We start from the raw sequence: 17,826 nt of genomic DNA on the forward strand, positions 1-17,826 counted from the left end.
AAGCTATTTGCCTACAAGTACAAACATATTTCAGTATTTTAAAAACGGTACGGTTGCACAGAAGCACCAGGCTGAATCTCTGTTCTGAGCAGAAGGGAGCTGAGAGCTCTCTAGCAAAGGTGGTGCTCAGATGCTTGAAAATTCATGGATGAAAAGGAGGCCACCCAGTCGTGTGAGGACCGGATGCGGAAATTGTGGAGCGGTGCCTCTGCCCTTTGCAGGCTGAGCTAAGCTTCAGCGCGCAACACGGAGGTAACAGCGGTACCCGCTCCAACAGGACCCGATGAGAAAGCCATGGGCAGTTCCTTCCACCCTGTTCGCTAAGCGGCAGGTATTGCTGGTTTAGTAGTAATACTATCATCACCGTCATCATCACCATCAGGAACTGCCCTAAACAAGAGAACCTGGGATCCAGCTCAGTGCTGCCATTATCTCTGTGACCATGGACAAGTCAACCACTCCAATCAAAATTTTGAGTATATGAAAATGTGAATTTTCTGGGGAACAGGTCTGTATTTTTATCAGATTCTCAAAAAGAGTCAAAAACTACTGATTTTCAGGTGTCTGGGTAGTTCAGTCAGTTAAGCGTCTGTCTTCGGCTCAGGTCATGATCCTAGGATTTTTTTTTTTTTTTAAGATTTTATTTATTTATTTGTCAGAAAGAGAGAGAGAGCACAAGTGGGGGAGTGGCAGGCAGAGGGAGAAGCAGGCTCCCCGCTGAGCAAGGAGTCCCATGCGGGACTCGATCCCAGGACCCTGGGATCATGACCTGAGCCGAAGGCAGACGCTTAACCAACTGAGCCACCCAGGTGCCCCAATAAATAAAATCTTTAAAAACAAAACAAAACAAAAAACTACTGATTTTCAAATTCTACATTTTCAAAAGGCTTACTATTCACTTCAAATATCCAGAAACAAATGGTCTCAGCTGATATTAGGGTAAATGACACCTATTAATCACTATTCTGTTGCCCTTTATTCTAAAGGCCACCAAATTTATTCTGTATTTCCCTCAAGAAATATGTGTTACTTCATTTTTTCAAATGTTGCACTCAATAGTATTATCACAATAATCACACATGTTCTTTTCCAAATTTTAAACTTTTATTTCAAATACTTTAACATAAAGTTGTTAACAATAACCACAATATTAATAAGAAGTGAAAATATTAAAATATAAAAGTAAGTACTGAAACACATACTTTGTTTCATCTCAAAACATTGGATGTGGAAACACAGGTCACCCTCATCAAATAAATTCCATTGCATCCTGGCACCTAACATTCCCTAAAACACAAAAAATAAGGCTCTTGGGAGCCATTAACAAACTTTATGATTATTTGTTAAGAAAACAAAGTGAAGTGCAGTTCTGCACAAAAATCTTACCAAAAATGATTTCCAGGGTTTATTTATGTAGATTACTATAGTTCAAGAGAAGAAAATAAAATAGAACAAAATATCCACCCTTACTTAAAATCTCTTAACATTAAAAGAATGGAGCATCTCTCATACAAAAACTAAAGACACATACAAATCTGCACTCAAAAATTATTTGCATCACATGATGATTTGTTCCTCCCAAACACCACTGGTGCTTACAAATCCTGCCTCCTGGTTGTGTAGAATTTGAATTCTGTTTGATGTAATACGAGACCTACATACTCAACCAACAAAATCTTTATCTTCATCTATATTTTGTGAAAACAAATTGAGGCAAAACTAAATTCCAGCTCACCTGGAAGGAAAAGACATCTTTTCTCCTGCTCTTGTTTCTCAGTGCATGTTTATGAATCCCAAAGCACTTTTTGACCTCCCCTAGCCAATTCCTAAGTTTTCACCACTATTATCACTGGTCCATGCGGTGTGCGTCCGTGGGTTGGCAGGAAAACTTGTAGAATCAGGTTTCACGGGAGGAAAATGCATTGCCCTTCTGAAGTCTATACTCCAAAAAAAAAAAAAAAAAAAGATCCATGCAGTGTGGTGAATTTCCCTGGAGTATGTGACCATATTCACAATGGGCATTGTCAAAAATAAAACTTGAGAATAAAACCAGGCCTTGGATATTGCAATCTCAACAATGAGGGCCAACATAACCATGGGCAGCATTTCTACATTCTGAAACGTCTGCAGCCAGATGTTCCTGGGGCTTATCAAAATGTGATCTGATTAAGAGATTATTGGGAAGGTTGTGTTATAAATCATGCTGTTTGTCACATGCATTCAAAATAGTTCCTACAATCCTAGAAAAGGAGAATTTAATATTGGAAAGTATTTACAGTGCCACCAATCGAGTAACAGAGTGGAAATGGGGGGGGGGGGTGGAGGGGGAGGGAAATCTACAAATAACCAGCACCAACATGTTTCTGGAAATGAATGATTATATGAATTTAGCTGTTTATTGGTGTGGAGGCATGCTGTAAGGATTAAATGAAAGGAAGGGAAGGGATGATGCAGAAGCCCATTAGTTTACAAAATACAAAACTCGACATTTCCAAGAAAAAAATACAATTAAAATGTGTATATATTTTTGACAACTAAATTACAAATGTCTTTGTAATTTCTATATATGTTGTATATAAAAAGCAAAGAAAAACTGCTATTTTTTTAATGGAAAATATGGGGCTCAATCCCTGCAAAAGCACCAAAGGCATATCATTTAGGATAATGTCACTGACACGTTTGACAACTAAATTACACAGCTCTTTGATACACTGTGTATGAACAGTGGCAATTATGGCCAATAAAATCAAAGAAAGAAAAAAAACTAATTAACACTAACATATCATTATGACTCACTAGCATATAAAATCCTACGCCTGCTCTAAATTGCCAGCAATTGGCAATTCCCAAATTCCTAAAGATGAAGACAATAGTTTCCAAATAACTGGAGCCACCAGAGATTCTGGGGGGCTCTTGGGAGCTTTACTATTACTTTCTTCTATCAAAGGGCCCAAAACACAATAATGACTTACAAAACCCACCCATGCCTGCTCCCAAGAATTATAAACTGCAGTGATTAGTTTGGGATTCTAAACAAATTATGATACTGCCTTATAAAAAAAAAGATGGTGGTTAATTTTTTTGGTAGAAAGAATATGGAATTTGGAGACAAAAGACCTGAGTTTGAATTCCAGATTAGACATTTATTATCACTGTAACTTTGGGCAGATTGTTTAACCCTCCATCAAGTGGGAATGGTAAGAACGTCTACCCTCACAGAGTTGTTGTGAGGAGAAATGAGGCAAAATGAATGTGAAAATATTTAAAAATGGGGGAAAAAAACACTCTACAAATGTTAACTCTTCTTCTGCACTATGAACAGGCTTCATCTAAACTTAGCAGGTGAGAAAAGTACAAAGGTATCCTGCTACAAAAAAAATCTGAAAACACTGAAAATAAACTGATCTTAATAGAAAGAGTAACATCTTGCAGAGAGAAAGACTCCATGAAATCTGGATTTAGTAAAATTGACCCAGGTTTCATATGGAGAAAATCTTACAGAAATTTTCAGTAAGACATTAAATCTGTTTTTACACAGTGAGTAAACCCAGATCTTAAAAGCCTCTGTGGCTTCAAGATTCTATAGAAAAGCACTGGAGACGCTAAATTAATTGAAATTAAAAAGTAAAAATAAAAATCATACTTGGCTACTGATAGCTAAGTAAAAATGTATTATCAGAAGACTTAATAAATAACTGTAGATAACAGTTTTATTCTTCTAACTTTATCACTGAAAAATTCATAGTCGCAGATGACCTCCTAAATTCTTAAGGTCACTCCATGGTGACATCATTGAAACACAGAAGAGGGCTGATTTTCCAAAATTTTCCTGGATGTAGGGTATTTCTGCATAAATGTACCAAGTGAGAAAATGCATTGAGAGCACTCTGTGAAGGTCATCATGCCATACAAGCGTGTAAGATGTTATTATTAGAGAAATCTGAAAAGCTTTTAAAGATTTTTGAATCTTATGGCATGAGCCCAGATCTGTGAAATTTATAAAATAAAGAATTCTACAGAAATGGTATAAAAAACATGTATATCTCAATACAAAGTATAATAAATTGAAGGGGTGGGGAATGAAAACCACAAGACAAATTCCTTTCCTGGCTTCCCGGGCTGTTCTTTGACAACCTTGGCTTTGATTTTCCATGTCACTCAGTCACACACAATGCACATCTTTCTTCATCTCTGGTCCCCTGCAGTTACTCCTGTTCTGAGTTATTGAGCTTTCAAATAACTGATTTCTCCTGTTGCTTTTCTGAACTCCCTAAATGGCTCCAGCAATCAGCTCATCAGTTATCCATTCCTGACATGGATTCAGCACCGTGGGCCTCTCCCATCTACCGCTGCTTGGGTGGCGAAACCCCACACACAGGAGTGAAGGGTGCGAGGAGAAGGCTTCAGTGCAACCCAGAGGAAAACTGATTTGCAAAACCAGCTCAAAAACAGCTGCCCTCCTTAAAATTCCATTGAATCTTGAGTTTCCAGAGAGTCCTCCAGGCCTAATGGGTCCCCTACACCTGACTGTGAGCTTAAGGTAAACCCAGAGTTTTTATACGCATTATGAGCATTCATAAACTTCTGCAGGTATTTGGAGGTATACAACCAATGGTGTTTCAAGACATCTTCTATCTCATAGCATTTGGATTGTCTGGCGTTCATTTTTCGGAAGCGCCTGAACAGTTTGTTGCCAGACTCATTTCCCTCGCTCGCCCATGCCCCAATGGAGCCATCTCTCTCAATAATTTCAGGGACGTGTGCCAGGGTTTTGTGAAAATAATTGGTGATTTTGCCCTCATATCTATACTTGAACTTGGTAGAGAGGAGCTCAGCAAAACGCTGTGAATTGAAGCTATACTGGCAGAGGGATTCTGGGCACTCTTTTGCAGGACACGATGATCGCCATACAGGCTTCATCTTCAGGTAAAGGTCCATCAGCTCCCTCAGAGCTTCGTGCCTCTCCTCAGAGGGAATTAATTCACAAACTGCTTCAACTGTCTCTTTGGTCATGAGCTTCCTGGCAAAGTTGCCATTCATCCTCATGATGGGTTTCAGGTTCATCTTCTTCCGGAGATGCTTGTCCAATGTAGCCTGCCATCTTTTCCTTTCCTCTTTGGAAGCATTGGGATTCTTATACACCTCCCCTATCTCTAGCTGGAAAATCTTGTAGAACTCAGCCGCATTGCCAATGTCACAGTGGAGTGCATCTATGGAAGGGACAGTCTCGATGAAAGGTTTCGATGAGACCCCTTTCACCCGATCCCGCAGTTCTTCCACCGACTCGTGGTATGGGTTGGAACGCCAGACCTCATAGCGCTCCAGGTTCTCAGAGTGGCTTCTGGTGATGGAGTGGAAGACAAGATTCTGAGAGGCTTCCAGGCGGGTGGCGTCACAAAGGGTACAAATGTAGACTGAGCCAGAAGCCTCAAGGCCTTCGACTTCCCGGACGAGTTTCTCATCATATCCAGTGCCCCTGAAGATGAACTTGAAAGTCCGAAGGATGCCTCCCATCTCAAGCATTAATTGGCTGCTCTTCATGGCCTCCCTCTCGGCAATGAGAGGGCTCAGGATGGCCGTCAGGGTCTCGTGGTCAGACTCATCTGCCAGCATGAGACACAGGGGCTTACAACACAGTTCGGAGTTGGGTTTGACTTCTTCAAACACCTTCACGTTTTCTGAGCCATGGGCTACAGTAATTTTCATGACCGTGAACGAAAACCGAACTGCCTTTTCTGGAACTGCTGGCCCACTCCCGTGCTTCTCGCTCACATCTCCCATTCCGTCACAAGACTCCTTCACCACGACAGTGAAGGGGCCATTCAGGTAGTCATCAAGGTCTTGGGCTCTCATGCCTTCCAGGATGTCTTCTTCCATGTCCATCAGAGCAGATACCAAAGCCGAATCATAGCGGAAGCGCTTCGCAATGGTGTCCACGGGGTAGTCATCCACCGAGGAGGACAAGCCGGACAGGCCGTCGATAATGCCCACGTCGGTGCTGGAGGACACGTTCTTCAGAGGGGGCTGCCACTCAAAGGGGTGGTAGCCTGGCAGGAGGACCTTCTCAGCATTCCGAAGGGCATGCAAAGGCTGAAAAATCTGCCTCCCAGTGATGGCTTTCACAGTCCTGTACATCTTGTGGTACTGACTGCAGCTGAGGAAGGTGTTGACACGGATGGCCAAGCACACAGCTGGCTGCAGGCCAGAGCCCCGTCCCTGCATGATGGCCTCCAGCTCGTCCGCTTGTCTGTGCTCATTCCTTGCCCTCAGCGCCAGCAGGAACAAGGTCAGACACACGGATTTCACATCTCCACCTTCTTCTCTGTCGGCGAAAGCCTTGACTTGCAGCTTGAGCTCCCTCAGGCGGTGCTTCTGAGCCCTTCGGGTCAAGGACAGGAGATGCTGACGGGGCCGACCCCCTTTGTTAATATGCACAAAAGTCTCTTTGGATTCCTTGTGGCTTGAGACGTGGTGATTATATTTTTCCAGGCTGACCTCCTCGTTGCACTCTTTGGCTGGACATTTCACCATCAGGGAATTCAAGATGCTCAGAAAGGACTTCACTGGACTCTCCAGGTCGGCAGGGAAGCAGGGATATTGGCAACAGGGACAGTTGCTGCCCATGACTTTGAGGCATCTGAGAATGCAGATCCTGCAAAATACATGCTTACAGGTGGTCTCCACAGGGTCAGCCAGAATGTGTTTGCAAATCTGGCAGGAGATGGATTTCACAAAGTGTGCCGGGAAGTCCACTGCAAGAAGCTTGGTACTGAGATGTATATTACTGCAGTTGGAAATCTTCTGCTTCACTTCCTTGCTGCTAATCTTTGCCTGAGCTCTTCTCTTGTGCCGACGGGCTCTTCTCGCTCGGTCAACCACGGTTTTGAGTTTTTTGCTGAGCTGCCCGTTTGGCTGATGACTCTTCCTCTTGAGTCCCTGGCGGGCAGTGTGGCAGATGTCACAGGATGGTGTGTGGGGGTGCCACTCCATGGTTGCATTCCTTGGGAAGTAAACCTCACGTGGGGCACTGCTAAACTTCCTGTACAGGATGCGCCAGCAGTTATGGCAGAACTCGGTGGGGTGGATCGAGTCAACATCTGCTTTCACATCGATCCGGAAGACCTTGGCAATGAGGTCTGGCCAGGAGGTGGCTCTCTTTTCCTTCTTTCGTAAAAGGACTTGGGTTTTACCATCCACAGGCCCGTGGACTGGATATCTCCTATTGTGGCTGTCAGTTTTAAAAGAATTCCCACAGATACGGCAGAGATGTCGAAGGTTGGCTTGGTGGATTGCTGTGTCTCTTGCTTTCCCATCATCATGGGATTTCTTCAGAAACTTAGGGTGAGCGTTTAATGCTGGTTGACTCAGAGCTGGCTTCTGACCATCAGCCTTGTCCGGGATGGCTGGAGATTGCTCCAGAGAGGGTTTCCCCTCAGAGGAAACTTTCTTTTCTACTCGAGCTTCTTCGGGTGCCTTTTCAAAAGATCGTACCCTGAACAGTTTAAATTTCCATTCCGAAAATTTAATATGTGGGTGCTGAATTTCCTCTGGGGCAGAAATGAGGCCCAGGGTGGGTGGCAAAGAGACAGCCATGCTGAATGAGATGCCTGAGAACAATGAAAACAAGTCAGATTAAGAAAAACGTTCAATATCCCACGGATGCATCTTGGAAGGAATACATATTAATACATTCAATTATTCATTCATTCATTGATCCAAAAAGTTACTTATTAAACCTCCTATTTTAATACACTCTGTTAGGTGCTGAGCACACAGCAGAGAACAGTCATTCCCCGCTTCAACCGTGTACATGGTCATCTATACCAACATGCACCACTACGGTTCATAAAAGTATATATGTATGATCTTATTTTCTTTCCACCAAAACCTTAAGGTCTTTGAGGACAGAATTTTGGAGTGATTCATCTCTATCTCTCCGACATTCCTAGTACACATTAGGGCTGAATAGTTATTTGCTGAATAAATACAAGGAAAAACAGGCTAGTAAAACCACAGAAAAGTCATATTTTCTGCATTGTATTAGCCTCATTGCACTAGCTGGACAATATATTTCCAGCTTTTTAAAGCCGTCTCCTGGGAGGTTGGTTGTTTATTTCTTCCAAGCAGGTCATAAAGGGATGATAAAGCTACAAACCCAAAGAAACCAATTACTCACTACTTGAAAGGATGAAGTGAATTTTGAGGCTTTATGAATGCTAACTAATAATAAGTATCATGGATAGTAATTATGCTTACAATTTTAATTAGTGAACACTGCTGTAAATTATAAAGCTGTGTCTACATTAGAAACAAAACACCATAGAAACCTGCAACAAACCATAGTGTGAACATACAAAGAGTCCAAAGGACTTTTAAGATGAAAAATTCAAGTTGTTTCAGGTAAAAATCACACAAGCCATCCTGGAAGTCATTACTGGACAATGGTCATTAGCTTTATAGTTTGTAATAAGAAGAGGCAGGAGTAATATTTTTCTTTTGATAAAAAAATATTAGCAATTGCATATGCCAGGAAACCCTACCAATCTGAGTAGTGCTGCAGAGAAAAATCTGCAAATGCCATTTGAGTCCTCTCTAGATACAATTAGCCCAATATTTTCAAAATTCCTGAGTACACATCACTGGGAAAACAGCAGCTGTGTTTCAACTCATCATCTATCTCTCCCAAATTTGCCAGGGTTAACACTCTTGACCCACAAACTATGTCAAGCAAAACTTTTTCCCCCTCAATTAATTAACTAACCAGATTGGGGCGCCTGGAATGACACAGTCGGTTGGGCGTCCGACTCCTGATTTCGGCTCAGGTCATGATCTCAGGGTCGTGGGACTGAGCCCCATATCAGGCTTCGTGCTCAGTGGGGCATCTGCTTGAGATTCTCTCTCTCCCTCTGCACCTCCCTCCCCCCACAACCCAGCTCATGTTCTCTCTTTCTCTCTCTAAATACACAAATAAATAAAATATTTTAAAAAAATGAACGAACCAGCTTGATGATATTTTTATATAGTCGTGTGGTCATGGAGACTAATCCTCAGATGAATAGCCAGGGTGGGGTGGGGCCTGGGGGGAAGGAGGTGCAACGGCCAATCCTGATGGCTGCTACCAAAGTTCTTCTTTTCTTTTTTTTTTTTTTTAAGATTTTATTTATTTATTTGACACAGAGAGAGAGCACGAGCAGGAACACAAGCAGGGGGAGTGGGAGAGGGAGAATCGGGCTTCCCGCTGAGCAGGGAGCCCGATGCGGGGCTCGATTCTAGGACCCTGGGACCATGACCTGAGCCAAAGGCAGACGCTTAATGACTGAGCCACCCAGGCGTCCCCCAAAGTTCTTTTTAAGTCATCCCTTTAAACTACTGAAGGTTGTTCCATCTTGCATGCTCTAGGCTTCAGAGGCTGATGTTCTTCATGAAAACTAAAAGCCAGTTTCCAAGACATGGTTAAAAAGGAAATCCTGTTAAATTGTTCTATGTGCAGGACAGTGTGAGATCTAAACAATTTCAACCATCTCAAAGGTCTCATTAACCTCAAAAGTATTTCAACTGCAGCCCAGCAAACACCTCAACATTGCTTAGGGTTTAGTTACGTTCCTAAATTCTATCCTGCGGCAGGTGTGAAGGCCTCCCAGGTCTCCCCTGCCCCATTGGCTGGAACTCCTTCCCAAATGCCTTTTCATTCCATTAGACTTTTCCGACCCAGTCTTTTCCTAGCATGCTTGCTCTCTGATTTCCAAGATATTTTGCGTTTTTATTTTTAAAAACTGCATCACCATCTCCAGAGCTAAATAATGAACTTTCACAATGAGTAAGTCAACCACAGGCATGTTGGAGGGATCTCTAGAACTACCTCCCCTCCCTACCCACTCCCCTCCTGACTCCCACTGGCCTGAAATGTTATGTCAAAATCTGCCAAAACACATTTTGTTTAAATACTCCCAGAGAAAGCAGAACATCACCAACCAGTTATTAGCCATTGGCATCCAAATCAAATGTATTTGTTGTTTTGTTTTCAATTCAACTGCTAAAACTTTATCCAAACTAGAAGCAAGAAGGGGTTAGAAGGGCTGTGTTATTATTCTTGCTTTGAGGGGAATACACACCAAGATGCTAATCATGGTTATCTGTGGACGCTACAGATGTTTTATTTTCTTTTAAAAAAAATATTTTATTTTTTAAGTAATCTCTACACCCAAAATGGGGCTCGAACTCACAACCCCGAGATTAAGAGTCACATGCTCTACCAACTGAGCCAGCCAGGTACCCCAGCTATGGATGTTTTATATTTTTCATCCTTACCTATGATTTCTACTTTTTCTGAACTAAACATGTATTACTTTTAGAAGGTAGAACTTTTATTTATTTTTTTTTTTAAGATTTTATTTATTTGACAGAGAGAGACACAGTGAGAGAGGGAACACAAGCAGGGGGAGTGGGAGAGGGAGAAGCAGGCTTCCTGCAGAGCAGAGAGCCCGATGCAGGGCTCGATCCCAGGACCCTGGGATCATGACCTGAGCTGAAGGCAGACGCCTAACGACTGAGCCACCCAGGCGCCCCCCGAAAGGTAGAACTTTTAATAACTAGATCTAATGAGGTATGTTTTATCTATCTGGTTAACAAAGATTAAAAATATTATTACTCAGCATTAATGAAGGTATGGGGAAATGCAAGTATCTTCATACATTCTTGGGAGGAGTATAAATTGGTATAATATCTCTAGCGAACAATTTAGCAATGTTCTTTAAAAGTTTAACTATATCTTATCTTTGGTGCAATCAACTTGCTTTTAGGAAGTTATTCTATAGAAACATTCCTACAGGTTATTTCTTGTGTGGGAATAAACATTCCACAGGTTATTCCCACAGTGAATATTTCATGGAGAGAGACCGAGACACAGAAAGAGATTTGTTTTAAAAAAATTCTTTGTTCCTTTAAAAAAACAGGAAATAGCATAAATAATCACCAAGAGGGCATTATTAAAAAACTATGGGTCCAGATATACAATGGAAAACAACAGAGACATTTAACATTTCCATAAGCATTAATGCATATGTGCAATTTCTATATGCATCAATGATGCTGAAAGATACCCACATGACAAAGCAGAAGACAGGACAACAATAGCTATTAGGATTCCATTCATGTACATTTGCCCACACCTACAAGTACACACATTCTGGGAGCATACGCACTAAAATCTTAACAATGTTTACTCTCCAAAAATAGAATAGACACTGGTAAGAAGGTCTCTTTAATTTTCTATTTATTCATTCTTACATCATTTTAATTTTTCACCACAAACACGTATTATTTTTTTTAATTTTGTGATCAATTTACTTTAGGGAAAAAATGTTTTAAAGACTAGATTTATATGTACCCATTGTTACTTCTCTTTATTACTTCCTAAATCCGCCCTCCCCCCACCTTCCCAAAAGTTTTAAGACCTGGCTAAGCCTCAAATCTGATCAGCAACCTCATTTTTCTTTTTTGGTAAACGTGTAGAAAGGGAACTAAAATATGGACCTCTACAGAGCACGAAGTTGGGATTAAGTAAGAGTTATCATGTGGTCATTGTTCGACACTCGGGAATCTTACAAATGCCCGATCTTTCTGCTAACAAAAGGTCTCAGCAGCAGACCAGCCTCACTCGCCGGCTCAGCCCTGTCCCCAGGAGGCACAGCCACCTCAGTGTGGCCATCACCTGCCATCACAGCTGTGGGGTCTTCATCAACACAGGGCACAGATGCATCTGGACGAACCAGGCTGGGATGGCTTGGCCCAGGTGGCATCTACTAGTTACTTCAGGAGGCTGAATCACAGCAGCGGCACCACCTCCCACCCGACACACCCTACACACCCTACACACACCGACGTCCTAGCCCTTGGCCCACAATCTGCCCTCTCCACATCTTCAACTTGATCTGTATACAATGTCCAAGTGAGCACTGCGTGCCCAAGTGTGACCCCTCGTTGTCGCACCTATCCCACCCATGCATCCATCCATTCACTCCATAAATGCTATTCTCTACTTTCTGCCAAACACTGTCATCAAAAAGTTGACAGCATCAGCAGCCTTTCTATAAGTCTTAGGCATCCACAAAATGACCCAAAGATTCTTTCCCTTCCTCCAGGCAACTTCTTGCTTGAACTACTTCAGAAAGAGAAGGGCACTGTCCCAACCCCTGGTCTGGAATCCCAGTTCAAGAACATAATCTCTGTGTAGGGTCTCTACAGTGGCAATTCTCAAAAATCATTATGTATTAGAATCACTGGGGAGCTTGTGTTTAAAAAAAAAAAAACTGCAGATCATCAGGTTCCAGAGAGTCTCACTCAGTTTATCTAGGATGGAGTCCAGAAATTGCATTTGTTAAGCATTTCAGGGATCCTGCTATGGGTAGCCCATGGTCACACTTTGAGAAAAGCTGGTGTCCTACCTACTCGAATTGAATTCAGGAAATTGCTGGCAATACCCGGGAATACCTGGGAAACTACATTTCCTCCCACCATGGAATTCGCTTGCTGATTTATTTATCATGCCTGGACAAGCACACCATTTCTTTCCAAGAGTCACCTTTCCTTCTGATCATTTATTTACTCATCCATTCGAGAAGCACTCCTTAAAGGTTTCCTCTACCCACAGTATTCATTTACAGCAATTTGGATGTCTGTATCTTCTCTGTGAATCTACATTGTCTTCGAAACTTAGCTTCTTACTCCTTTCCAATTTTTATACATTAGAAAAAGAAAAATCAAATCGTTGTTAGCTTCCCTTGATCCTTCCCCTCGTCCTCTGCAAGGAAAAAAAAGCCCAAGTCCTTCTGATGAGAAACATAAAAATGTAATAAATATTGTGGCTCAGGGCATGAAAGTTACGAGTGTTACCTTGCTCAGCAGGCTGCCTGGCCAAAGTGTTGGGATGTCTGTAATTCGGTTGATATTACTTGATACCGAAGAGAAGGCAAAGTGTGTTCTCCTCCCCCTCTTTGCTCTCTGGTCCCCCAGAGCAGACTGCTGCATTATTTATCAGCTTCCACTGTCCTTCCCAGCCTCCCCACCACAGATGGCTAACCACACAAGCCAGCAGCCAATCACAGGCCAGGAGCCCCCAGCTCCAGCTGGCACCTGGCTCTTCAGGGAGCTTAGCCGGGGACCCGGGTGTCCCAGGTGTCCCGGGTGTGTGCTGGAGAATGGCCAGAGCTGCCAGCTCACTCCCCAAGACTGTTTGGGTTGGACATGAACTTGTCAACATAAGCTCTGGCTTCTGCCAAAAGATTCGATAGCTCTGTGCCTCAGTTTCCTCATCTGTAAGAAATACTAATAGCATATACCTCAGAGTCAGTGAGATTATACGGTGAGAGTTATCCCAGGAAAATAACGGGGACAGTGTCTGCCCTTAGGAGAAACTCATCAAATACTGACTCTGCGATAATTTTTATTATTATTTTGAAATAAGATCCAAACCCGTCCCAGAATCCTCCTACCGGGTCAATTCTCAGTCAGGGAAGGTTGCGCTCCTTGCAACAACACTGGGTTTCAAACATGACTAGCATTTTGAAGTCAACAGATTTGACTTGGATTTGAATCTTGCCTCAGGTCTTCAATACATTACTTAAACTTTGGGAGCCAGAATCTCCTCATCTATAAATTGATCATTTTAGCCCCGAGCAATAGGCCAGGCCTCTAAGTGCCTTACATATTATTTAATCATCCCAACAATCTATACATTTGACATTATTATCTCTAAAGAGAAGCAATACAAGTTCAGAGCAATGGAGAACTTATCCGTGGTCACACAGCCACTAACTGGTAAATGTGGGGGCCCTTAACCACTCCACTCCACTGTAAAAGAATATTGAAAGCCAACTTGTAGTCGTAGTGGGAGACGACTCAAGAATGTCCTTCCGTATACTTAGTACCATCTCTGTTTCAAACCCCATTCATAGTTCTTAGGTCAGCTTTATCCCCAAAGTTCCTCTCTGTCCAGCATTATAATATGTGAGGGATCCTCTTGTTCTCATTTGATTCTTAGCAAAAACTGTCAAAGAGGCAGGTGCAAGGATTTCTCTGCGCTGTGCTGCCCTCATAAACATTCCTCTTATATTTCCACTATTTTGCACTTGGGCCTATTTAACAGCACAACAGTCCTAAGGACACAGCTCCTGCTCACTAAGCTAACAACAGAACAGAAGCCATTGCAATCACATTGGGAGAGATGGCCTGTGGCTTCTAGGCGCTTCGGTGTGTTTGTGTCCAAGGGGTTAGACCCCTCACCTGAGGTTCATATGACACTGTAAGACCAGGCAGGTGGGAGCTGAGAATTTTCTAAAGACGGTGTCCATGTTCAGATCAGCAGGAAGTAGGGCCTCCAGGATGGGTGGGCTTTATGGCCCTCTTCATTCAGTGGGGTCAGGTAAAGAGGAGACACAACACAGCGGACATGGAAGAAGATGCCCTTCCCATCCATCCTCCCATACTCCAAAACCCTGCATCTTTACTGGACTCACAGAAAGAGAAAGGGCCAGATGTTCTTGCTTCATGTTGAAGGAAACAGGAAATATCTCCCGGAATTAGAAAAAGCAGTGAGTCCCAGCCCTCAAGGATCAGGCAGGCTTCAGTTCTAAACACTCACCTAGAAGTTAAGTGAAACTAAGGTGGCCAACCATCCCACTTTTCTGGAACTTTCCTGAAGTCCAAGCAAACAGTGTCAGTGGGTCACCCTTCAAGCCCAAACCAGAGTTGGAAAATTTCTCTAAGCTCAAAAATTCATAAATGGAATCCTTTTCAATTTTTCTTAGGGAAGTTAGATGTTCACAGAGACTCATCAAAGAATATACACCAGGCCAGAGGGGCCAGGGGCAGAGGGTCAGTTAGCAAGAGAGCTTGGTCTTTTTTTTTTTTTTTTTTACCATATTTATCATAGATTTTTGTATTGTCTAATTTTTTATCAGTCATGTGTTACCTTTAAAATAGAAAAAAAAAGGGCGCCTGGGTGGCTCAGTTGGTTAAGCGACTGCCTTCGGCTCAGGTCATGATCCTGGAGTCCCTGGATCGAGTCCCGCATCGGGCTCCCTGCTCAGCAGGGAGTCTGCTTCTCCCTCTGACCCTCCCCCCTCTCATGTGCTCTCTCTCATTCTCTCTCTCTCAAATAAATAAATAAAATCTTTAAAAAAATAAATAAATAAATAAAAATAAAATAGAAAAAAAAAACCATGAGATTTACAAATAAGTAAAAGTACTATTAATGAATTTTAAATGAGGCAAAATAAAATATTGGGTGCGTATGAAGATATACTCTTCTAATTTTTTTTATAAAAGTCTGGATTTGTATATATCAGATTCTTCAAGGGCAGGATTTCCAATATTTCCTTGTTCTTCCCCATGACAGCCGGGGCCTTTTTCCCGTCCATGTTGAAAACGTGTGACTGTCACCTGCCCTCTGCAGAGAATTAAGACCTCCCGTGGATCATCTGGAAAAAGAAGCTGAGCCATGAATTCTGTCCCTTTTCCTGGCCACTAAAATTCTACCCAACATTCTTGCTCCAGATCTTTCCCACGTGACAAACCCCACCTGGAGCAAACTTGCACTTCCATCATAAAACAGCGAAGTCAGAGCTGCCTAGGATGCCACGTTGTTCCAAGCAAATTAAAAATAAAGCACTGCTGACAGATCCTGGCCAAATTTAGCAGGAGGAAAAGTATGAAAAGGCCAAACCAGCGTTTGGACGATTCGATGCCAGTTTCCAGCCTTGAGGGCAGCACTCCCAGCTGAGTGATTAGCTGCGGTTAATCCTGGACGTGTCCACAGGCCCTGCACTGACCTGGCTCCCTCTGGGCATTCACACCTGGCAGGCTGTCCCTCCTTTCCCCAGCCTCTGCTTCGGAGCCCCCAACTCTCCTTAGCAAGTTGCCTACACTTATTCCCCTTGGCTCTCTGCAGGCCCTTTTAAGAGAACTTTTCAAATTCAATTTCTTCCCAGAGAGCCATGAGCTCCAGGTGCTGATATCAATCAAAATCTACTCCTGCAGCCGTGGTCTGAGTGTGTGAACGTGGCATTTTGTGCTCTTATCATAATCCAGCAGATGCTATTTACTGACATCGTGATTACATATATAAGCTTGTATCTATGTATCTCCAGCTTGCAAAACTCCTGCCTCCTAACATCACCAACCTGAATGCCAGAGCTAAAAGGGAACTTGGAGGTTATCTGACCCGATGAACACATCTTCCAGGTGAGAAACAGTCCCCGAAGGGCAGTATCCTGCTCAATGTCACAGGAGGGAATTAGTAGCAGAAACAGCATTACAAACCAAGTCTCTAGGATCCCAGGACAAGATTCATTCCACTACGCTGGAAAGGGAGCATCCCTCCCTCTCCCGCCCCCATGCCATCTGGCTTCCCTCAGCCTGGAAAGGAACTTGAGTTGGCAAAGAAGCAGAACCTTAATAGGTCACTGCTAGATGAGAGCCTTCAGTGATCATGCAAACTTGCCCCAGCACTGGGAGAAGAGAGCCAGCATCTCCACGTGCTCATTCCTCCCCCACTTCCCCAGTCTTGAAATTGCTTTCTAATTAACTCAATGTGGATTATCCCTGTTAGTAAATTTTCTAATGTGTTATTAATTGCTCTAAACGTCAGCTGCAGCTCATTCTCCACAAATTCAGGAGTGCCGCAGCGGGCTTTCTGATGTTAGCGAGGCTGTTTCTATACAATTACTGCCATCATGTGGGCAAAAAAGTCTCTCAGGAAAAGCCATTCATGAAACTAAAAAGTCTCATGAAGTTGGATCCCAACTGGTTTCAGGAGTCATTAAGTTTGGTTCTCTTCTCTCCTCTCCTTATCCCAACTTCTATCCTCCCCTTATCCCAGCTTCTATCCTCCCTAACCTTCCCCTCCACCATCACCTACCTCTGTAGGAGTCCCCCATAATTCCTATAGACGAAGAAACAATGCCAAAAGCTGGGGCAATCCAAGCAACTTGCTCAAGACCCCACACCTAGTTAACTGCAGTCTTCCACTGAAGTCAAGGGTCCAACATGAAACTCGCTACTGCTAACTGGCCCCAGAAAATATGTAACAAATACCTTCTCCTCACTCCTCAAACAAGTGAAGACATGAAGACTGTGTCCTCATGAGGGAGTCTGAGGAATTGAGAAGTGTTGTCCAGTGTTTAGGACTCTACTACACATCCTTTCTAATTTGCAGGCACCCATCCCATCTTCAAGCCCCAAATACAGGAAGTTGTGTCTTTCTTCCTTGTCCTATTTAGCTGTAAGGGTCTAAGAATGAGTTCAAACATCAGTGTAGGATGAATTTGATCGAAATTTCTTAAAGCTAGAATTCAAGTTTGAGGAATGAGCTTTCTCAGCCTAGGGTAAACATAATAGCCTGAAATGAGTACTTGCAGGACAGCAAAAGACAATTTTACAAAAAGCCACACTAGGCAACAAAAAGCTCTACAATTTAGGGGTTCCCAAAATTTCACAATAATTTTGGGAGGGTGAGAAAATGATACTTTTAAACAAAGGGACTTTAACTGCAATTTGATTTAATTTAACTGTGTTTCTGTCAATAGTTACTATGTGGCTTGATTTTCTATATAATGAGAACAATTGCTATATTTTTAATAAATGTTAATGAAAAACTATGCTCTTTTCAACTTATGAATAGTGGTTCTAGAGAGAGATGGAAAGGTAGAATCAACTCCTAATTATTTTCATGCAAAAATCTGCCATTGAATTTTCTGTAATATGTTTCTAAAAAAATAGTTTATAATTTACTATGTGATTTAAATGTTTATCTTTTATATATTTTTCCTG

At 42.6% G+C, this 17,826-nt stretch overlaps 1 protein-coding gene across 2 annotated transcripts in view; it reads right to left on the bottom strand.

The window, feature by feature from the left end:
• Positions 1-1,134: 1,134 nt before the first annotated feature.
• Positions 1,135-17,826, bottom strand: part of RAG1 (recombination activating 1) — a 38,385-nt gene continuing 21,693 nt past the window's right edge. For both annotated transcript variants that reach the window (XM_078058180.1, XM_078058181.1), the window contains exon 5: positions 1,135-7,607. In XM_078058180.1, coding sequence (XP_077914306.1) covers positions 4,462-7,593 — 3,132 coding nt within the window. In that variant the 5' untranslated portion in view covers positions 7,594-7,607 and the 3' untranslated portion in view covers positions 1,135-4,461. The remainder of the gene's footprint in view (positions 7,608-17,826) is intronic.

The sequence above is a fragment of the Halichoerus grypus genome, chromosome 11 (genome assembly GCF_964656455.1).
Source record: "Halichoerus grypus chromosome 11, mHalGry1.hap1.1, whole genome shotgun sequence".
Taxonomy (NCBI): domain Eukaryota; kingdom Metazoa; phylum Chordata; class Mammalia; order Carnivora; family Phocidae; genus Halichoerus; species Halichoerus grypus.